Source organism: Contarinia nasturtii, unplaced genomic scaffold (assembly GCF_009176525.2).
Source record: "Contarinia nasturtii isolate CC-2019 unplaced genomic scaffold, AAFC_CNas_1.1 Cnas_scaffold_493, whole genome shotgun sequence".
Lineage (NCBI taxonomy): Eukaryota > Metazoa > Arthropoda > Insecta > Diptera > Cecidomyiidae > Contarinia > Contarinia nasturtii.
Genome location: NW_022197846.1, coordinates 3,714,540 through 3,737,804, shown reverse-complemented (window position 1 = coordinate 3,737,804; position 23,265 = coordinate 3,714,540). Strand labels below are relative to the sequence as shown.

Sequence of the window (23,265 nt, the reverse complement as noted above, 5' to 3'; positions counted from 1 at the left end):
TAAATTGATAATGAAAAAAATAAATGAACCACCCCAGTTGGGCTTAGTGGGTAGCATCCGATAAAGCCCATTTTTATGATATTTATTGATCTTCACCATTTAATGGTGTCTGATTCACACCTGCTGTTCAAAATAGCTTAGGTTCAGGAAGATGCCATTGAGCCAAAAGGATCACCAAGTGCTCCAAATGTATCTTTAAAAAAAAATTGATTCATTAGATCAAATGGCTACCATTTGCAATAAATACTCTTCGTGGAACACCCTTTATTTCTTTTTGTTAAAAAATACTTCAATTTTTTATTTGTTCTTCATTGGATTTGATTTATCACTTGCTCTTTCATTCATAATTACAATACATTGAAAAAATATAAAAAAAACTACCGGTTCAATGATTAATTGAACGCTCTAGAATAAAAACAACGTACTGAATGGTTGTTATATCAAAGCGGAACACGGCGTTTTTTTAACATAGATTTGTTGTTGTGATACGCCGTGTTCCGCTTTGATATAACAACCATTCTGTACGTTGTTTTTATTCTAGAGCGTTCAATTGAATTCTATCAAAGTATCATTATCAAGCGTGTATTGATTGAGATCAATTTCGCTTAATTTTGAAACGAAGAGTGTAAACAATAATAATTATTATTATTATTACTGTGCGTCACTCAAAATGTGATGGAGACGAGACCCACCGTTTCTTCATAATTTGGGTATGCTGATTTCAACGGCATCACCCGTTTTTCTATATCACGTCAGGATTTTCCACAATTTTCCTAGAGAGTTTTCCGGAAAACCAAAATTGGCTGTTTATACTCTAGTAACATTTTGAATCCATGCAATATCCCAGAGGGGTGAGCTATCAGGCGTTGTAGTACGGTTCAAGTAAAGTAAAGCCACACAATTCGTTTTAAAAAAAAATTGAGTCATTTAAAAATAATTGATTTGGATATTACCCTCTGAAGTCAACATTTTGAAGTAAAATTGTTGTCCATTCAAACGCTCTGAAAATGAGTATTTGAGGGTTTTTTGGCATGAAAAGACCGAATATGACGCTGGTTTTGCTATAAAATAGGGTTTGAATACATTAACCACACAAAAAGTATCCAAAATGGTCAAAAATGTCCAAAAATTTCAACGTGTGGTAAGTGTATTCAAATTTAATTTTATAGCAGAAAAAGCGTCATATTCGGTCTTTTCATGCCAAAAAACCCCCAAATACTCATTTTCAGAGCGTTTGAATGGATACCAATTTTACTTCAAAATATGGACTTCAAAGGGGAATAATTAAATCATTTTTTTTTTTCAAATGACTCCATTTTTTTAAAACGAATTGTGTGGCTTAACTATACTTGAACCGTACTACAACGCCTGATAGGTCACCCCTCTGGGATATTGCATGAATTCAAAATGTTACTAGAGTATAAACAGCCAATTTTGGTTTTCCGGAAAACTCTCTAGAAAAATGTGGAAAATCCTGACGTGTTAGAGAAAAACGGGTGATGCCATTGAAATCAGCATACCCAAATTATGTAAAAATGGTTGGTCTCGTCTCCATCATATTTTTAAAGTTAAAAAATGACGCACAGCGTAATGAATGGATACATTTCCTTCTTTTCAAATGACGCGAAAAAAAAATTAAATTTTTATTTGATAACAAATTTACACAGCAAAGCGTGAATTGGCACTAAGCGTGGTTGCAAAACGTCAACTCGTGCAAATGATATAAACGTGATCAAAGTATATATAATATAAATTCGAACGTACTGCAATTTTAGTCGGTTGAAACATACAGAACAGAAAGCACAAAACATTGTTTAGCTTCGCATGAACTCTTCAACTTCTTCTAAGTGTTAAGTTCTTCGTTGTATTTGGGTTACATGTGGGCTGCTACCACATGCAAAACAAAAAACAAATAAGTTATTCAAATGTAAGTGCATTTATTAATTATTACAACCTAATAAAAAAACAACATTCTTACGTTTGAATGGATAACAGAAAGAAACGGAATAAAAATGGGCGATAAAAAAACAGACGAGGATGAAATTGAAAATGATTTGGACTTTGTGTTAAGTGATGTCGGCGAGTTTGGAAAATATCAAATTGGTCATTGTATATTAATGATTTTGCCAATCATATTAAGCGCAACATATGCCGTTGAATTCATTGTAACGAGTTCAACAGATGACTACAGGCAAGTTTCAATATAGATAATATAACATAATATTTTTAGCGTGTGTTCACCAATGTGAAGAGAGCTATTTTTGCATACAAAGTCTGTTTTAGACTGTCGGAATATTTTCGGTTTTTTTTTCTCGTCAGAAGTGGCATTGGCATTGACATAATTTTATGATTCGATCGAGATTATTTCTAATGGTTGTTGAATACCGGACTTATACTTAAAGTCTTCCATTTTTTTTTATAATATTTTTATTTTAACGCAGTCCTCAAATTTTGAAGTATATCAGTGATTTTGAAGTATTTAAATTATTATTTTAACCAATTTTAATTTATAATTAGATGTCTAATAAGTGAGTGTGAATCGTCAAATACTACTTCATATAATCAAGATTGGTTAAGTTATGCGATTCCATTAAAAAATGGGCGACCCGAAAAATGTTCCAGATATGCTGGCTTACAGCATCCAACCGAATCTCAACCGGGACAATGCTCTAAAAATCTGTTTGACGAATCTAAGATAGTTCAGTGCAGTGAATATGTATTCAAAAGTGATGAATACCGAATTATGCGAGAGGTAACTGTTCTGACGAAACTGCCAATAATTGATGTTCTCATAATGTATGTTAAAATTTCAGTTTGATATTTTGTGTGATGAAAATGAGTATAAATTAGCAATGGTTGGAACAATCAATAACATTGGGGGTTTCTTATTTATGCCCCTAACTGGAATCTTGTCGGATAAGTGAGAACTAATTATTTGAAAAAAACAATTGAATTGATTTTTAAAAAAATTCATTTTGGATTTGCGAATGCATCCATAGATTTGGTCGTTTGACGATTCTGATTTGTGGTACAGTTGGTTGTGCGATATTTGGTTTGATCAAAGCGTTTATTGGTTCATATACATTTTATATGATTGTAAGTATATGTAAATATGGGTCGTTTAGTTTTCCATATTCTCTCACTTCTATTCCATCCGATGATTTTATGGACTGTGTTCGATTACAGTTTGAGTTCTTAGGAGCCGCAGTAGGAACTACTTGCTATATGGCTGCATTTGTGCTCTGGGTCGAATGGGTCAGCTCGAAATATCGAATACTGAGTAGTACACTAATTGCAGCCATCTATCCAGGCGGTGAGGTATCGTATTTATCGTTTTTTTAAAGAATCTTTTCAATACACTTGACAGACTTCAAATGGTAATTTGTTTATTTCAAAATTTTAGGTGTTGATGGGCGCGGCAGCAATTTTTTTGCAAAATTATCGAACATTCCTTGTGGCAATCTATACGCCAGCGCTATTAACTGTTTGGTATTTCTGGTTGGTACCGGAAAGCGTACGGTGGCTTATTGCAACCGGCAAATATGATCGTGCGATGAAAATTTTGAAATGTACAGCCCAACAGCTTTGCACTTAAACTATATATTTTATTATACATTATTTCCATTCTTTTCTGTTATCTCACAGGTACAGCCCGACAAAATAAACGTCAAATATCGGAAAAAACCTTGGAAATCGTACGAAGCTATTGCAATAATGTCAAAGGATCAGGAAGGTGTAAAGCTGATTGTTCATCAGTTACAACCATTTTTCAGCATAAAGTCTTAATCTTTCGTTTGATTATGTGTTCAATGTGTTGGATTATGACGGTTTTTGTATTTTTTGGCTTGAGCGTGAATGCGACGAAAATTACGGACGATAGTAACAAATACTTGAGCTATATCACAACTATGGCGAGTATTTTCGAAATGAAAATCATTTAAATTATGTAATCATTTAAATCAAAGCGGCCATCAATAAACCTGACATAACTTTTAATTAAATATACAGATATCAGAAGTGCCTGCTGCAATCATAACATTCTTTTTACTCAAATATATTGGACGTCGAACGGCAATGTGTTGTGCACTTGCAACGGCTGGATCAGCAACAATTCTCTCAACATTTGTGCCAACCACATACACATACACATTGATAATTCGTCGAATTATGTTTTTTATTGGCATGTGTTCAACGTCCAGCGCATTTGCTGTTCTTTATGTATTTTCAGCAGAAATATGGCCGACGCCAATGCGAAACACATTGATGAACATTTGTTCAATGATAGGTCGTTTCGGGTCGATGTTAGCACCATTGGCGATATTATTGGTAAGATTTCTACTTCTCATAATCGTTTCATTGTCCTCTTTTTTCCTCTTTAATCGTTTTATCGTCATTATAGAGTCATTATATGCCCAATTTACCATTACTTTTGTTTGGAACGGCAGCCATTCTATCTGGATTTATAATATTTACTCTACCTGAAACAAAGGGTATTTCCTTAGTTTTCCTATTTAACAGTGTTTTTATTATATTATAGTTAATATTTTTTTTATTTCAATAGATAAAAAACTTCCTCACACGATTAAGGACGCGATTGAATTGTAGCCGAAATTCATTCGAAAAAATTGTTGATATATAAACTGTCGTTTATCATTTTATCTGGTTTAAGTTACATAGTCAATAAATATATTTATAAATTCTTCCGCCCTTTTTTTAGAAGAAACGTTTTTTACGATTTAAAATCAATCAATAATTGAATGAGTTAGGATTAAAGTGACCTGGACTCATTCAATTTACAAACATTTTTCGTGGAAAAAGGTTTTTGGATGTTTTTGTCCAATGTTTTGTCAACCAGAAATGGTGCTTCAAAGAGTTCCAAACCCCGAAATTCAACGTGTATCGCAAAATATGCAGCCAATGTTTTAGTTAATACGCTATCTAGTAGTTCTGTTGCAATTAACTAATGATATTAAAATCAATCAGTTAATTATAAATCGAATTTATTGGATTAGAAACTTTTTTTTGTAAAAGATTCATGTTTTGAATTTTAATGCAGACGACTCGGTTATGGACCTGGTGTAGGTCAAACTACATGTAGTTTTGAGTTTAGATAAGATGAATGGTGGCGGTTATGGGTTTACCAAAATATAGGTCTTGTAATTCCACTATTAGTTTTGCCAGACGACTTTGTCTGGAAAACAGTCTGAATAAACTCAAATGGAAAGCTTTTAAACGGGTTTTTTATATTGCACGAACTTCATGAGCTTTATAAAAAGCTGTATCTAGATGACGTGGTGTTGGTCATTGAAAGATTCGAATATTCAACATTGACTAAGTTTTCATCCGAAAAAATTTGATCAGAAAATCTACATTTTTGGGAATCTGAAAAATTCAATTGCCAAAAAAAATGGAATAAAGGAAGTACTATTTCTTCTCGTGTCATCTTTAAAAAAAAGTCTTTTGTCTTTTTTTAAAATATGGACTTTTTTAAGATTTTCTCATTCAAACAAAATTATACAAAATGAATTTATACGAAAATGAAAATGTAACCGACAATTTTTGGCATTAACAAAGGTAAAATGGTTTTGGTGTATATGAAATAGCCCCCCAAAAATGGGGAATTGGCTGTCAAAAATGCGTCGATAAAAAAAGAACAAAAGAAAAATGTGTAAAAATTTCTTGAAAGTAAGAAAAAAATAATATTATTCGATGCAATTTGATACTTTAATTACATTATCTTTCTTGGATTCGTATAGAAAAATTTAAAAACATATTTATTTTAACCTTTTTTTTATTAAATTGGGTTATTCGCACGCGCTGATTTTTATATGTGCCAAACATATGTTCGGAAAAATTCTCAAAGTTTATTTAAAAGGTAACTTTTCTTTCGAAACCATACCATTCATACGAGAGTCGAGCGCTATCCATCCAAATACATTGTGACGTCACACATCTTACACAGAAACGGCATCTTTGTAAAACAGGCTAACTACAATGTAAAAGTATAGCGAGAGGGGAAGGGAGTGAATAAAAAGGGGAAACAGATAAGTTTGATTTACATTGTAGTTAGCCAGTTATTAATAGATGGCGTTTATATAGTGTGCCCTTATTGCGCTTGACTCTTACATTCATAAAAATGGACAGACTCATATCTGATTCTTTTTCTGATTAGCGAAACTATTTTTGCACCTTAAAAATGGAAATGTGCAACTTGAAAGTGGAAAATTGTTGACTTAAAATTGGAAAAATGTAGACTCAAAATTGAAAAAATGTTGAAAAAGAAAAAATTCCTAATTTTTGGCAGGACTTCCCGTTTTTGGCAGCTAAATCTCCAATTTTGGGGGGCGATTTTCCCATTTTTGACAGCCAAATTTTCCATTCTTGGCAGCAATTTTTTTTTATTTTTTCTGATTGAAAATTATAAGTTATTCAATTTCTCTTACAAAAAATACGAATCGCGTAAATTCAAAGTGAGTTTGAAGGTAAAAATCATCAAAAATAGCAAAATTTTGATCATGTGTGACAATTTTGCTGAAATTTTTATATATTTTGACAGTCATTATAGTATGAATAGTCATTTTTAGGATAAATTGGGGCGGTGAATCCGAATCAAGCCCTAAAATTGACGTACCGCCAACGAAAAATCAAAATTTCATTAAATTTTTGCAAAAAATTGATTAAAAAGTGCGATTTTTTGGTTAAAAATCATTTTTTGAGCAATTTCAATGACAGATTTGGATTCAGCGTAAAAAATTATCCTAGAAATGATGGTGCATACGATTCCAAAATAATCTGCTCTATACACTTTTTTTCGTTTGAAAGTCAAAAAAACGAGCAAAATAAGGTATTTTTGGTATGGTCGGGGTCGGGTCGTTTTTTCAACCTTTAAACAATGTAATGATGCCAGTTACCTAGCTTTGGACCAAAATTAACAAAACCGGTCGGGGAACAACAATCCGTTCAGATAGTGAGATTTGGGCCACCCTAGTACCCATGCATGATAGCACCTAAGAGAGGTTTAATCTGAATATTTAAGTTATTATATTAAGATATTATTTTTTCTTCATTTACTATATTGATCTATATAGTTAATTTTGAAATCTGGACGTGACCAAAAATTGACCTTTTACAGGGGCTGATTTTTTTCATATCCCGAACAGGTGCAATATTTTTGATCCTTAAATCAGCTTTCCCCAACCCCAATTCATCGTTCCCCATCATTTTCATAACTTAAAAAAATGAAATTTCTCAAAAAACTCGATTTAAAGAGCATGTCGTAAAGTGTAGTTGTGTCTTGGGGGGCCATTTCCTCATTTTTGGGGGGAAATTACCCCAGTTTTTGTCAGCCAATGTGTCGAAATGCATAAACAAAATCAATACTAAATCGACAGTTCCAATTGACTGGACTTCTTATATCGCATGACACGCCACCAAAAGATTCTGTACGGTGAATATTTTTTAAATCATTTTATGGATAGAAATCTTTAGTTAAAGCAAACAATTCAAGTGAATCGATTAAAATGATACTTGAAACATACACAAAAACAGTGCGCAAAGCAATTACAACTTTGAAAGAAATGCGAAAAAACAATAACGAGCGTTAAAGAATGAAAATTTGATTTCGCCCTCGAAACAGTTACAATGTACAAGACCAAACACGCTTCAAGTGTCTCGTCGTAGTCGTGTAGCACACTTTTTGCCATGTGCGCTTCTATTGCAAACAACAAAATAAAAGAAGAAACAACAATCACAGCCGCAAATAACTGAAGAAATGTTAAAAAGAAGGAAAAATGAATGCATGCGCGCTTGGAAATAAAACAATAATTGCAATGTTAGTAAGGCTATGCTGCTCCTGTGCTTGTCTATGAAAAAAATGCACCAATTCTCTATTATTTCTCTCAACAATACGATTAATAATATGATATTACATTAATCCATGTTCAGTTTGTTGTTATCCGTGTGGTTGTTTCTTGTTTTTGTAGCTCGAGTCCATTTGGATGCTGTTCTATCCATTATTTTTAATCTCGTAAATGAATTGCTATTAACCATTGTTTCAATGCATTTGCAAGATGTAAATCGAGCATGTATGTGTATGTGCATGTGCGAGCGCATTTGATTTAGTTTAAAAAGTTGGCGTGAGTGAGTGTATTTGTTTGGACTGAGTCCAAACTTTGGACTTGGATGGTGGAGCGTGTGCGCATTCGCAATCGATTGCAGGTTAGCCTATTGCATGGTATAATATTGCATGGTTTTATGATTGGTCATTTCTTTTTAGCCATGGCTCTAGTTCAAATGTACCACGCTTTCGCTGTTATGATTTTAATGATAGTTGGTCGTGTGGATGGAGAAATAAGTGCATACATATTAGGGTGGGTCAATTTAAAAACTTCAAACGCTCCACGCGATTCTGGTACTATGGACCATAACAAGTATTTTTGCCCAAGGAACCATACCTCTATCGTGAATTTCGAGCCAGCCAATTTTTCTATCAAGATATTTTCCAAAATACTCAAAAATTGACTTAGACATTTCATTAAATATTCAAAAAAACATTATTTTTTCTCTAGCCAAATGTGTATGCGGGGGTTTTTGGGGTCGAGGAATCTATTTTTGACATTTTTTTTCCATATAATAACGTTTTAATACGATTTCCATACAAAAACTGGCAAAAATGGTCGTTTTCTTCTCTTTTTTCCAATTTTTTTCTGTTGATTTCGATTTCATCATCGGATCAGAAAATTATGTTCTACAAAGTTGTTCAGAATGATGAGAGAAATTTTTTGGGTCAGCTGCCCTCCAACTACCCCCACCTCTTAGGGGATCCATACAATTTGACCCACCCTAATACATATATTTTCTTAGCTGATCTCCGTCGAGTGAAATGAACTAAAATAGGTATTTGAAACAGAAAACAATTACGGAGCAATATATGAGCCACGCAAAGAGTTGAAGAAGTGTGCTCGCGCATACCGCAAAACGAATAAAAAGAAAAGAAAATAAAATCATCGGCGAGGCGAAACAAATATATTCCTTGCGGTTTATGTTCATAATTTTGTTGTCGTTCTTTTCTTTCATCTTGTGCTGCCTTTATTCTGTATTTATTTCATTCGGTCCTTTCCATACAATTTCATCCTATTGTTTAAACTAAACATAAAATACGTCTCGTATTCCTCGTCTACGTCGCCAATAGGCAGTGAATTGTCGGGGACAAAAAAAAGATTCAAGAAATAATATAAATATGGATTATAAACCGTTTCATACAGTAAGCGTGCTGAATGCGCCGACATCGAACCAAACACACGCTTAAAATATTATGTACATGTACAATACAAAAAGTATTACTAAGTACTGAATTGCACACACTGCATTGAACACACTGAAAAATCCAATCGCCGCAAAACAACTATCAAATTATTATTATTTACATTTTTCTTTCAAGCTGTTTTTATATCTTTACTCTTCACCTTTGAAATAAGTAAGTGTGCATTGCAATGTCATGCTTTAGCGTTGGCATCTCGCTTTATTTTGTCGTTTTGTCGATGTTAACCTCTTTCTCTTTCTATTTCCCTCTTACTCTCTCTAAGTGATTTGAATTTGTTTTATTTTGTACGTGTGTGTGTATGTTTTTTCTCTTCTTCTTTTTTCATATAACTTGTATACCTTGGTATATCTTGTATGCTTCGAATTGTGGAACATTTGCTTCAGCTGCTACCTTTTCTCGTTGGATACATTTTTCCAACTACAAACGGTTGATGGTTTATTTTGAGTTTGGTTGCCTCTTGATTCGTTCTTTTCAATGATTCTTTGATTTTTAAATGTGTGTGTTGTTGTTTTTTTTTTTTTTTTTTTGCTCTCTTTATTTCGCTCCAAACGCTACAATCCCCTTTGGCTCTGAAAATGTTCCTTAGGCACATTGTGCTCTTGTCGCGAATATCAACGAAAGAGCACGAGCGCAAGAACTACCATTCAAAACATGATCACAACAGCATATTGCCATACACTTCGCTTCGATTGAGTGAGTTAGTTCACGTTCAGCCGGTGCACGTTTGCAATAACATGAAGAAAGACCAAACGAATGAAGGAGAATGAGAGAATTTAACACACCGAATGATATAGCTAACGAGCGAGCGCGCGAATAAGAACGAACACAAACGAATATGAGGAGAAATAAGACTTAATACACCCGACAATGTTTGATCTCAAACATTGGCTCAAATCACTTGTGGTAAACAGTTGGTTTAGATTGATATAACATTCAATTTAGGTTTAGTCTTTCGGTTGCTGGCATACAGCACACACGTACCGCTTTTTATTTTCTCAACATTTTTATTTTCTTCGTGTATATCAAGTGTGCCGATATCTAACGATAACCGCGATTTTATTTTTTAAATTCAACTTAGTGCGAATGATAATTCGTATTCATTTGACTGGATGTTATTTATTTTTTTAACAAAAATAATGTGTTAAAAATCAAATAACAATTGTTTGAACCATTTGTTGAAATCGGTATCCATTCAAACTTATTTCGGTGATAGAAAAGTGATTTGTTTTGTTGATGTGTAATAATTTTAGTTGAGAACAACAAAGTGATAAATTAAACGAATGTCAGATAAACAAACATGTGTCAATGGTTAGCAATTAAGTGTTGTTCTGTTGTCAGAGGATCACATGAAGTGCTTACACAAAGATGTGATTAGAGCTAGTGGTGTTGGTGTATTAACAATTTTCCGACGAATTAAACGACTTTTACAAATGATGGCATTGATTATGATAGTTGCATTTATGACTTCGGTCTTGTATCAGAATGTGCATGGTTTAAAAGATTTGGAGGTATGTATTACACAAAACTCTATATTCAGACGTCGCCAGCTGATCGAATCATCTTAATCATAAGCTAAAAAGTTGTATTTTTATTATCTCCCCTTTTAAAAATGCTTGCCTCAGTCTTATCATTTACCACTGACGGAGCCATCGAAAACCACCAATCATCCAATGAACATTGGTCTTAAAAACCATGCGATCAACGAAGTGGCCGATATCATATCAAACCCATCCAGGCCACAAGTGAACACAGCAAAGGCCAAAAATAATGACCGGCCAAAAGACATTTTCGTCACCGATTACCTCTTAAAACAGCGACACATTCACGAATTTAGTGTTACAGCCACACCAAAACCAACAACAACCAATCTCAATGATATATTCATCACGGTGAAAACAACCAAATTATACCATGACACAAGATTAGCGCTTATAATCAAAACGTGGTTTCAATTGGCAAAAGATCAAGTAAGTTTGACAATTTTTTTTTACTTTTTTTTTGATGTGGGGGTTTTTCTCACATTGTATTGCATTCGTTCTGCTGTGTTGATCTATTTAAATTGTGTTCACTCGCTCGCTCGTTCGCTCTTTCCATCTCTACTACAATTGCAGTCCATCTCTAAACTAGTTACATTATTCAGGTGTAGACGCATTTGCTCAATATGATTGGTTCATTTCACATGCATTTTTATACACTCAATAATTTATTCCAAGAATTTAATTTGTTAATAATACTTTCACGGGGGCAAGAATTAAATACAATAGCGAATAATAATGATTCTTGGTGATGGCATGAAAAAGATCGTGTATTCGATAAAGAATTTTTTTTAAACTTATTCTATTATTTCACTATCCGGAATGAAGAGCAAGGAAATTCATTCCTGTGTCGACTTTTCATCCTAAATAATAGGTAGAAAACACTGAGTTGGAACGGAAAAGAATAAAAGAAAAATATGCAATGGCATGTTATATGATGAGAGATGTTTGTGAAAATTACATAATGGCAAATGCTCATAAACAATGAACAGAGGGTCTGTCTCTCAATTCAAAGAACTAGAATATATAGTCACTTATTTGAATGAAAAGGGTAATTTTCAGTTTGTTCACACCATCATCTCGAAGACAGAAAATGTAAAGTGGTTTCAATCTCATTGATTGTCGGAATGATAGTAGTTTAAAACATTGGAATGCAGATTTATAACGAAATGGCATGTCAAACATGAGTGGATTGTGTTTAATAAACGCGACGAAAAAAATCAAATCAAATAAAGAACAATAAATTGTTATTACTGACACGTAGTGGTCAATATATCAAAAAAGAATACCGGATGGTCTAACGTGGGTCGCGTATCAAAGTTTCACATACTAAAAGCATTTCAATTTTTTTATTTTTCAGCCAGTATGTATAAAATAAAAGATAGGATTCATTTTGAAGTTTGCTTTTTTGAATGGTGCTACTATTTTTTATAAAATACCGTATTTTCGGTTTACACTTACTTCAAAGAAAATTCGAGCTAGATGAATGCATAAAACATGTGTAATAGTTGTATGTTTTTGTTATGAAAAAACTACTTTGTTTATCTCATTTTTCATTATCCAATTCTTCTTTCTAAATGACTCATTAGAATTGTTTCAATGATTTTACGAATCCATTCTTTCATCTTTGTTTATGGCATTACGTAGGGCAGGAAGAAAGTAAAACAAAAGTAAGTCAACATAAAGCCCACGCCAGAAATTGGCTACAAATTGCACATATACTAAATGTTATGGCTGCAATACAAGCAAAAGTCATACATTCATTAATGACACAAACTTGCACTAACCACAAATAATAATAACTGGGATGATATTCGTGAACATTGATACATTTACTGAACACATTAACTAAGGTGCATTTCTATGCGTTAGAAATTTTATCGAAAAATAATAATAATAATAAATGTGTGTTTACCGAGTTTCTGATAAATGGAAACCTTTTAAACGATTTCTTAATTCGTGCACTGTAACAAACAAATAAATGAAGCGCATGGCTTTTGTATTTCCTTTTCAAGTTATACACATTGGAACTTGTTGTGGTTGCACATACAATTTTGAAATGTGTAAAACAAAAACGCGCAATGCAAAAACAACGCATAAATTTATGGCAAAATCGAGACGTTCGACCTATTCTCTAAATAAATTTCAATACAATGATCGCCCGCATAATCACCATTATATATTAACTGCTTATGTGTGTGTACACACCATTGTTCAGTTGCCTCTCATTCTTTCATCGGCCATTTCTCGCTCATACGGCGAAAAGAAGAAGAAAAAAATCATTCTGGAATCAAAATCACGGTGTATATAAATTCGAAATGCAAAAATGAGCAGCCAGTGTTTGTCCTGAACATTATGCATCGAGCTCCAATTGAATTGACGATTGCTAATGGCTGAAAATATGAAATTGGACAAGAACGTTGTCTTTGTGTACAAAGAAAAGGAGGTCGAGCGCGTACTCGTTCGACTACGTAAAGGAAGTCAACTATTTATTCGTAATAAAATCAATAAATTCAATCTGTGGACCATTATTCATTCTGTACATGTGCTTATGCATCCAATTATTATTATTTTTTGTTTTGTTTTGTGATATTCTGCGCTTCTTTTGGAACTCACAATCGTATTGGTTTTGGTCGATGCCAAATTTTTGCAACGCTCACAAATCTTATGGGCTACAATGCCAAAATGATTGCATTTTTTTCTCTTTCATTTCGAATTGGTTGCAGATTGTTAATTTTTTGTTTGTTCATAAGTCTGTTTAATATTTGCCGCTCGGTGAAAAGAACGAGTAAAAAAATGAGAAAAAGAAAGAGAGAAGGAAAACAGATAGAGAATGTGAATGATATCGAAGAGCGCACGCGCTCAAGCTACTGCATTAAATTATGCATGTTCTATCCGTAGTTTTTAGTTGTTCTGTCATACACCGTACACGATATAGTATATGCGATGTATTATGTTACTGCCAGTGAGCAAGTACATGAAATTGAAATCTATATAAACAACATAAATTGATATCAAATCTGATAAATTCGACAATATGTATGAAAATTGAACACACGTTATCCATTTTGTATAAAGGTTTTGGGTACCTTCGATATGCAAACGGTGTACAGGTTAAAAATCACAAATACACAACATACACACAATACCAAGAAGAAATGAACGATGCCCACCAAATAGTATTTGGCAAATACACTGTTCGCTTGTGACGTCGAACATCATCTTTTTCTTTGTGCTTGTTTTGCTACATTGGTATTTGTTCATATCATGTTTTTATAAACGTTATCCCCCAAAACGACAAAATTCTATAGAATGCGCATAACGAACGTGATAAATAATAAATAAATCAATTTCATTGCACCGAAAGATCGCATGAATTGTTGAAATAACATAAAACAAAGGCTACCACACCAGACAATCACATATACATTTATGTTAATAATGTTTTTCTTTCTCTTTTGCTTTTGTGCACAACAACGAACCGGACAAATAAAGCCCCATTGAAAATACATGAGTATGTGTCTGGTTGCGAACAGAATGGTTTGCCACCTTAAATAAAATTATAACGAAAAAAGATAAATTAAGTTGGAAATTTGAATTGTATCTTTTACAACTTGCATACTACACAGGACATTTATACGAGTGGTTCAGAATAATAATGACATATGCCGATATCGCTTCTTTTATCTATACGTCTAGTAGCTATCCTGAGAGAGATAATTGTAAAATGTCTTAGTAAGACGTTTCACACCTATCTCTTTTGGTTAAGCTACGAGACGTATAGGTAGAAGAGTCAATATCGGCATAAGTCATTATTATTCTCAACCATTCATATAATAAAGATGCAATAAGCTATTTACTCGATAATAAAATGATTATATATATACAAAAAATGGCATATTTTCGGTGAACACTTCGGCAAGTCATTATCTGCTTAATCAATGGAATATTGAAGATGGAATATTTTTCGTTGACATTGCTACAGTAACCTTGACTACTGTGCACAAATATTTGGTATTTATGACGTTTTATTTTTATACAGTTCTTTCAAGACTGGTTTCATTTCAAGATTTATAGATGGTTCCAAAATGGATGGATTGGAAAATTGAAACAGAATAATTTATGATAAATTAAACAAAATTTGAAACACCAAAAAACACTTTCGAAACCTTTTTTTAGTTCATCGTTGTCTAATAAAAAATTCAAATTTATGTATTTTGACGAAATTTTTATTCGATTATTCCATCAATTTGTGACCATGTATATAGATTAAATATGTAGATAAAATGTGGTTGTGTCTTGATGAATTATTCGAAAGAACAAATTATTCAATAAATCTCACAACTTCAAATGAATATCAATTAAGATTGATGAAATTGCAATACAGCGCACCTCTTTTTATATTAGATAACAACTCAATAGTGATTAGAACCGTACGCGGAAGCGAGCAAATGTTCAAATATGTGTTTTTGGTCGCTTCCACGTACGATTAGAACCGCAATATTTATAGTATAATATAAATAGTGTAATTTTGGTACATTTTTATTTTGTGACATTCATTGGGTGTGTTAGCAATCAGAAACTGTGACTGTAGACATCAATGTGACTGTAGATAACTTTAAAAGTCAGAATGAAACTATCTTTTGGTCTACAATCTACATAGTCGCGCATAAAACACACTGTTATTTATTTCATAATATTTTATCCACCATTTTTATTTTCAAATAAAAAATTTAATGTTTTTATATTATGAGCTGAATACAACTTTCAATTAAAGAACGACAATCACGTAGTACAGGAGCTCAAAAGCAAAATAAGTAGTTTTTCTACTTCGACAATTAAATCAAACAAGAAAATAGTGGATTGATTTAAAAATCAATCTCAATGAAGCGGTAGATTTTCTGTCGTTGAACATAAATGGGCAGCATTATATGCTTTGAAATATAAAGAAAAAAGAAACAATGCTTTCAAGTGAGCACGGCATAACATCGTGATATGTATCTTATGGTGTGCAATCACTTGAGTATCTGGAGCAAAATTGGCACAATTATAAAACTGCTGCTAGCTTCATTTCTTGGTTCATACAATCAGCAATATCGCATCGATAGATCTAACACTTGAATCGTATGGGAGGCGTGGACAGCAAAAAAAAAAACAGAACAGAACACAGTACACAGTACACATTTAAACTGTCGTGTTAACTTCACTAAATGAGAAAAATTGCCATGGTATTTCATTTGGTTGGTCGTGCTACAAAATAAACGTCTTTTTTTGTTAAACATTGAAGTTAAGGTACGACTGAAAATAGCACAATTAAAAGAAAACCAGAAACTGAATAGAGAGATGGATAGATAGAATGAGACGAGAAATTAAGGAAAGAAAAAAAAATGCGTTTTACATTCAGTGTAGTGCGCGCAATGTGAACAAAAACGACAATCAACGTGAGAATTGATTTATTTTTCCATTGACTTTTGTTCCTTCTGGATTTTTATAATTTTTTATCAAAATGAAATGTTACGATTTCACTCATTTTTGTCTATTTTTCTCATAAATTCTTTTGCAGACATGGTTTTTCACCGACACCGACAACCAGTTCTTTCAACACAAAACAAGTAAGTAATTGAACCGACGCAACATACAGAAAAAATAGAAGAAAAATTAAAGAAATAAAAACATTGTAATATACGATTGAATAAAAAAAAAACAATGATCGTGATTCATGGTTTTGTTGTTGTTTCTTTCGTGGTGATTATATGGCTACTTCAAATCGCCGAACATTGGTTGTAACGTTAGGAAGAAGAGACAAAACGAACACAGAGAGAGAACGTTAAATTCAATATCAATTTTATTAGATGATTATATTGACGATTTATTAGGTTCTCATTCGATTTTGAAATCAACAAATCAATTGGTGCGGTATTTTTTCGGTTGTTTATTAGTGAAACAAGCGTGTCGAGTGGATGCCGGGCAGCATTTATGCGTTTATTATAGAAATTTCATTGACATTCGGCCACACTACAGAACTGTTTTAAAAGTCATCGTGATACATCTCTGAAATGTGAAGAAAGAAAAGAACAAATACAAGCCAAATGAAATTGTTTTATTTTTGACGTTGTCGACAGAATGCGCACGACACACAGAGAGAAATCACTCGATTCAAATGCAAAATAACAATTTGAAATACAAATAATCACACGGAAAAAGTGTATACATATAAAAAAAGATTGTTTTTTCCCTTTCGTCCACTCTTTATGTGGAATAATAAACACCCAATAAAATTTGGAATGAGAGCGGCAAGTAACAAATTAAAAATACAAACGAAATAGATGAAGAACAAACGAAGATGATACGCACTGATGAGATGCATAAAGAGAGTGTGAATGGTAAAGATGCGCGATGACCAAATTCAAATAAAAATAAATTACAACCCGAATCGAATTCGGAACATTGTTTTTATATTTCAGTCAAGGCTCATGATATATTCACGAGTTAATCTAATTTCCATGTTCCATTATACCATGTATGTGTGTGTTTTAATTTTGTGGGGGAGAAGCAAAATAAAAACCAACTCTTCGACTCAACGTTAAAATGATGACCGCAAAAGACAAAGGTGACTAAAAGGTTCCAATTCAACACTCGGACACACTACATCGCGCTAATTTATGGAAAACCAGATTGAAAAAGAAACAATTTTAAGACGAAATAGAGGATGAAAGTCTAAAAGTGAGGAAAAAAGACGTAAATAAATGTGAATATATGATCATCGAAAAAAAATGTGTTTATAGGCCATTGAATGTAACTACGCTCTTCACTCAGAACTCAACACATCCAATTAAATGCAACACAGAATATCATCATTTTGATTCATTTTATTAGTGCAGATAACAAAAAAAAAAACAGTTTTTTTACCTTATTTCAAAATTTTTAGCTTTGTGTGGCATTTACCACAAAAAAGCACTCTAGTAGAAACATGTATAAATTTGGTCTACAATATACTCGGATTCCATTAGAAGGAATCAAAACGATCGAAATGAAATGAAGAGAAACCCACCAGCGAAATAATCGGGAATTAAAAATTGCTTTAAAAGCAGTTTTATGGCTGATTAAATTCTCGCTGCCACTTTGGCCAATTCAGTTAGCTACAAAAATGGATTTGTGGTTTATTGATCTCCCTTCTGTCAAGGTGTGTTTTTGTAAGTGGCACACGCGTAACAGTTGACAAAAAGGCTCATAAAATTCGGCAAATTGCGGTAAAAAACTGAGAAAAACGAAAATTCTTCATTAAAAAAGAATTACCTTTCCGGTTTACCGACAATGGGTTTGTCCATGTTGTCACGCTAAAATTTTTGCCGTTAAAATCCGTCCGTTGCGTTGGTGCTATTGCACATCACACAAAGTTGAAACACACGAAATATTGTGTTCAAAGTGCAATAATAAAAAAATCGACGATACAATTAAAACGTGTGATATATACATTTCTCTCTTAATGTGTATCTTCGAAATACGATTCACCATAAAAATAAAATATTTACAACATATTCATTTTATTGATTTCGGTACGGCTACAATGTAGCCGCTACATATTACTCGCATCAGTAACAGATGCGAACGAATTTCAAAATAGCACCCAAAGTCCCAATAAAACTCTAAAAATTATACTTTTTCTTCTTAGAATTTACCGCTTTGTATGATCCAAGTATAAATCGAAGGCAAGTCATTATAAAATATAGCATTGACCAACCTGAATTTCTTTATTGAATAAAGTTTTGCAGCACACATTGAATAAAACTGTTGACTAAAGCGGACAATTTAAATGGTTGTTTTAAAACCATTGACTTTCAATGCGGAATTTTTTATGTTCTCATCGCATCACTGCAAAAAAAGAAAGAGCCAAAGAATGTGTATTCAGAATGCTCCCACTTTCCAAGCAGCCAATTTCAACCAAGCTAACTAAAGTTGCGCTAGCTACCCACAGCCATTTTGTTTGTGTGTGTGTGTGTGTCAGATATCAACATGTATATCGGTTAGTTAATTGCGGTTTCGGTATCCACATTGCAAAATAAAGTCATTAAAGCAATAACATGAATATTTATAAGGTTAACGGTTACTGTAACGCTGGATTATCAGAGCTCTTCTTATTGATTTATGAGCAGATGAGCACACATTATACAGACAGAGAATCATAGCTTGAATGAAGTAATTTCGAATTAATGCTCATTTCTGTTGGCTTGATTAAAGCCACAATAAAATATTAAAAAAAGAGTTTCAATATGTCGATTAATTTGCCATGACATGAATATTCAAGAATGATGATGCTGTGTACCTAAGTTTTGTAAAGTCCAACAGTTCGACGCTGTGACGCACACGGATGTCATTGTTTTGTATGGCTAATAAATTCGAATGAAATGTGAGCGCACAAGCCAATGACCAAACGCATTAACGATCGCATTGGCGCTATATTTTTTAATTTTTGGTAACGTTTTTTTAAAACTCTCGTTGCTTTACCCATACACTTTGTATATGTATTTTAGTTTTCAATACAAAATGTACGATTTGCTCACTCATTTTTAATAAAACGTCAACCCCTGTAGTGTCAAAAATAAGTTTGCATCAAAGAAGAGAGAGAGAGAGAGAGAGAGAGAGAGAGAGAGAGAGAGAGAGAGATAGAGAAAGTCAGGAGACTGCGTGGATTAAAAAAACGCATATGCCACATATTTTGAATATGAGAGAATATAAAATATGAATGTCAAGTCAAAAGAGCAACGAAAAACAACAACGACAACCTCTGGTTGAACTGGCACAGGGCACACGAGTAAATGCGGTGCATGCAAAGTATCACCATAAAGCAGCGGTCCAGCGAAATATTAATTTTGGAAATTATTTAACGACGAACGAACCAAGCAGAAAAAAGAAGAAACCATTTAGAATCACGGCACTGCACCAAAAAAATAACTTACCAAAAATTAATGAAGCATAAATGTTTTTCCACCGATCTTGATTCATATGCACGCAAGACATCGAACCATTTTCTCTCTTTTTTTTTTGTTCTTTCTGGTTTTGTTGGTTCCAACGAGATTTCTCCAAAAACTGGATGTGACCGCATGTCCGTGGCACTCTGTCTCTCAATTTAGTCAAACGCAATCTCCGCAGCGAAGAGAAAATAAACAAATACAAATACGATACCATATATACAAATAAGATTCATAATTCATAATTCGAAGAAACTAATAGCGACTAATACATTTTTTTAATCATGTGTCGTATATTTCCATTCTAGGCGGTCATTTAATCAACACAAACTGCTCCATGGGACATCTAAGAAAGGCATTGTGCTGTAAAATGTCCGTTGAATTCGACACCTTTCTCGAAAGCGGAAAGAAGTAAGTATATTTCATTTTTGTTAGTTATCTTTCCCATTTTTGCTTCTGATGGTCTTGCACATTTTCATTATTCGATTTTATCAAAAATATTTATCGTATCGATCATGCATACACATATGATGAGATCATTCGTTTTCGATCGTGAATCTTATATATTTTCTGACTATCTAGATAGCGTTTTCAGAATAGACATCAGATTAATGTTAGCGGTTAGCCGTCGAAAGTGATGTTTACAGCACCAGCCAAATAAAAAACTTTCGAAAACAAATTATGATCATATTATTTATATGTAGATGGTGTATGATACGAACGCTTACCATACGATACAATTCAATGCGATCATTTTCTATCGAAACGTGTACAAGTAGAACACGAGCAATAAAAGAAGCATATGAAAGCTCCAATCAAATCCAATATATTTGTCATTTTTCCATATCAAACTTTACGGTCGTTTTATTTTGCCGCTTCATCCTTTGGCCATATTCGTGCACATTCAAACGAAATTTAATAATATATGATTAAGTATTGAAAGCTACGCAATAGCAAGAATCTCGCGACACGATCGAAACCAAATATTTATAATTTATGTAAATTATCTAATTAAAGGTATACGTTCTTTCTCGACTGTTGCAAAGATTGTGTTAGTTGTTTTTTCTTCATAATTTCCATTCCATTTGGTAATACATGTTTTGCTTCGATTCCATTTCAAAATTTTTGTCAATCGCCAGATAAAAGGAAGATGTGCCATCAAAAATGTTACCGGTGATTTCTTTTTTTGGCAAGCACAAACACTTCGAAAAAAAACAGAAATACACACTAAAGCAACAGTAATTCCGTTACAGGAATTCAACCCATTTGATTTTTTCCACTCTTTTTTTTGCTTCATCTCGCTTTATAATTGATTATAACATTTTTGATCAACCTGAAACCAGAGACACAGCATATATCATTTTAAATCTCTAAATATATGAATCGATAACCATTAATTTTTAGGCGTTTGTTGATTGCTTTTTTGGTTAACTTTCTCTGATATGTTCGGCATTTTTCTGCCTTCTTTCGAAACACCAGGCAAATGAAACAAAAATATTCAAAATAGCGCTTGGAATAAAGCAAAATCCGAAAAAAATGTCATTGCCATCTAACCAAATATAACATCATAAAGATATTTTAAAAGCGAAAATTTGCCAATTTTTTTAGATCAATTTCAGAATGTAACAAACAACAGTCAAGCACATTAAACTGTTGTATTTCGGTTTTATCGCATAATTGTTTGCTTTGTTGACCACGATCATCTATTGAAAAACGATCGGACCGTGTAGTTTTGTAATTTAAAATGTGAGCCTTTCATCATGCCGCATATCCCAATTGTGAACGGATTACAACTTCCGAATAAGCATATTTTCATTTTCTGAGTTATAAACATTTTATTAGACTAATCGAGCGATCATATGTCATAAAGATTACGACGTTTTTTTTAGTTCAGAATTAATTTATTGAATTTATAATTTTCAAATTGGAAATGAAATAGTAAGAAAAGGAGGGATCTATATGTATATTTCATTCATTTGAATTTTTCCGAGAAAAAAAGAGAAACGAGTTATTCTGAAACGCGTTTTTGTTGCTTGTATTAATAGTTAGACTTTTGATTGCATTTGAGAAAAATGCAAATTTCCATTCAATTTATATGATAATTTAAAATGTTTGAATTTTCAACTATGATCAAAATTTTAAAACCAATCATCATCAGAAATAAAAACGATGAACCATTTTCGGAGCCATTCACATGACTCAACGTAATTCATGGTCTGCGGAAAACAATGATCATTATGAAGAATTACTTGCAAGAATTCCAAAAAAAAACGTCTCTTTTTCTCACACATATGATTTTGAAATTTGGTCCGATTCATTGATAGTCATAGAACAATTAAATAGAATGAGAGGAGCACACTGGTCGAATGTCGATCATAAAAAAAAGAATAAATGACCAACAAAGAAAAAGTGAGTAAAAAGTGCTTATTAAATAACTCAATACCGTACAGACTATACAAATTCCCATAGGTTATGTGCCGGATGACGTTTGCTCATCTCAACGTGTGCGCACACACATTTCAATCAAAAATCATATAGATTCATTTATGAGATAATTAAAGAAATCAAACAAAATACATAATAATGTGTAATTATACCGACAGTTGAACATTTTCAACGATTTGTTCCTCCCTTTTTGGAAACACATACACAGTTTTTTTATTGTTGTTAGATTAACAGCCGAACTAATCACATTGAACATTGTAATGACTATCAATGCGATGATAGGTCTCATTCCTTACATTTCTATTCTCTCTGATTCTTCGTTCTCATTCATTCAAGTCATATGTGCTCATATGCCATTAGATCTGATCTCAGTCAATTGTTTTTATCTAACATTTAAATTAGCATGTGCATTGTTGATCACCAAATTAGTTAATCATTCGTTCGTACTGAAATCGTTTGTTTTTTTTTTCGGTCAAATGTGTTGAATGAAAAAGATCATTTATCACCTACATACCCTCTCAACATACACATATATATACTCTTTTTGGTTGTATGAAGTTTAGCCCGTAAACACGTTGTGTGACATGAAACGAAGCCGATGTTGATTCAGTATATGTATTGGTGCGGAAATATTATTCATACACGGGCGAGAATGTGTGATTGCAAATATCGTTGGGCAAATCCATTTTTATGCATTTACAAAAGTGGATACAATATGGTTCGTGGCATGAATGCGGTTTCCATTGTAAATAATTAATAAACAGTAACACAATAATAAGAATAATAACGACAAACAGCATAAACAATGGAGGAACAATGACAAAACGAGTGAACGCACTCGACAGACGAGTGGCCCAAAAAATATACATATTTTGAATAAGATTAAAGTCCATTGTTATGGATTTGTTTGTGTATGTACTCAATCGATCTGTCCGCAATTTAAGCTATTAACTCTGTCTCCCTTGGTAGATCTACAAATCTTTGTATTTATTAA

At 32.9% G+C, this 23,265-nt stretch overlaps 2 protein-coding genes across 3 annotated transcripts in view; both read left to right on the top strand.

Annotated features, from left to right (window-relative positions):
- Nucleotides 1–1,678: 1,678 nt before the first annotated feature.
- Nucleotides 1,679–4,999, top strand: LOC116339179 (solute carrier family 22 member 8-like). 2 transcript variants are annotated; one of them, XM_031764894.1, is made up of 11 exons: nucleotides 1,679–1,927; nucleotides 1,996–2,191; nucleotides 2,518–2,752; nucleotides 2,814–2,920; nucleotides 3,000–3,096; nucleotides 3,187–3,318; nucleotides 3,404–3,569; nucleotides 3,646–3,911; nucleotides 4,009–4,326; nucleotides 4,400–4,490; nucleotides 4,562–4,999. In XM_031764894.1, the coding sequence occupies exons 2-11, from the start codon at nucleotides 2,013–2,015 to the stop codon at nucleotides 4,603–4,605; spliced, it is 1,635 nt and encodes a 544-aa protein (XP_031620754.1). In that variant the 5' UTR covers nucleotides 1,679–1,927; nucleotides 1,996–2,012; the 3' UTR covers nucleotides 4,606–4,999. The 2 variants fall into 2 exon arrangements, with proteins under 2 accessions (XP_031620754.1, XP_031620755.1); XM_031764895.1 differs by having other exon boundaries at nucleotides 1,679–2,191.
- A 5,017-nt stretch (nucleotides 5,000–10,016) lies between these two features.
- Nucleotides 10,017–23,265, top strand: part of LOC116339100 (fringe glycosyltransferase) — a 27,214-nt gene continuing 13,965 nt past the window's right edge. The window contains exons 1-4 of the mRNA XM_031764764.1: nucleotides 10,017–10,830; nucleotides 10,945–11,289; nucleotides 16,421–16,469; nucleotides 20,135–20,237. Coding sequence (XP_031620624.1) covers nucleotides 10,669–10,830; nucleotides 10,945–11,289; nucleotides 16,421–16,469; nucleotides 20,135–20,237 — 659 coding nt within the window. The 5' untranslated portion in view covers nucleotides 10,017–10,668. The remainder of the gene's footprint in view (nucleotides 10,831–10,944; nucleotides 11,290–16,420; nucleotides 16,470–20,134; nucleotides 20,238–23,265) is intronic.

What these genes read in the sequence shown, in the direction of transcription:
- LOC116339179 (XM_031764894.1), top strand. Translation starts at nt 2,013, where the DNA reads ATGGGCGATAAAAAAACAGACGAGGATGAAATTGAAAATGATTTGGAC. An exon ending in TGAGCTATATCACAACTATG is followed by an intron (nt 3,912 to 4,008) that starts GCGAGTATTTTC and finishes TTAAATATACAG; the next exon opens with ATATCAGAAGTGCCTGCTGC. An exon ending in TACTCTACCTGAAACAAAGG is followed by an intron (nt 4,491 to 4,561) that starts GTATTTCCTTAG and finishes TTATTTCAATAG; the next exon opens with ATAAAAAACTTCCTCACACG.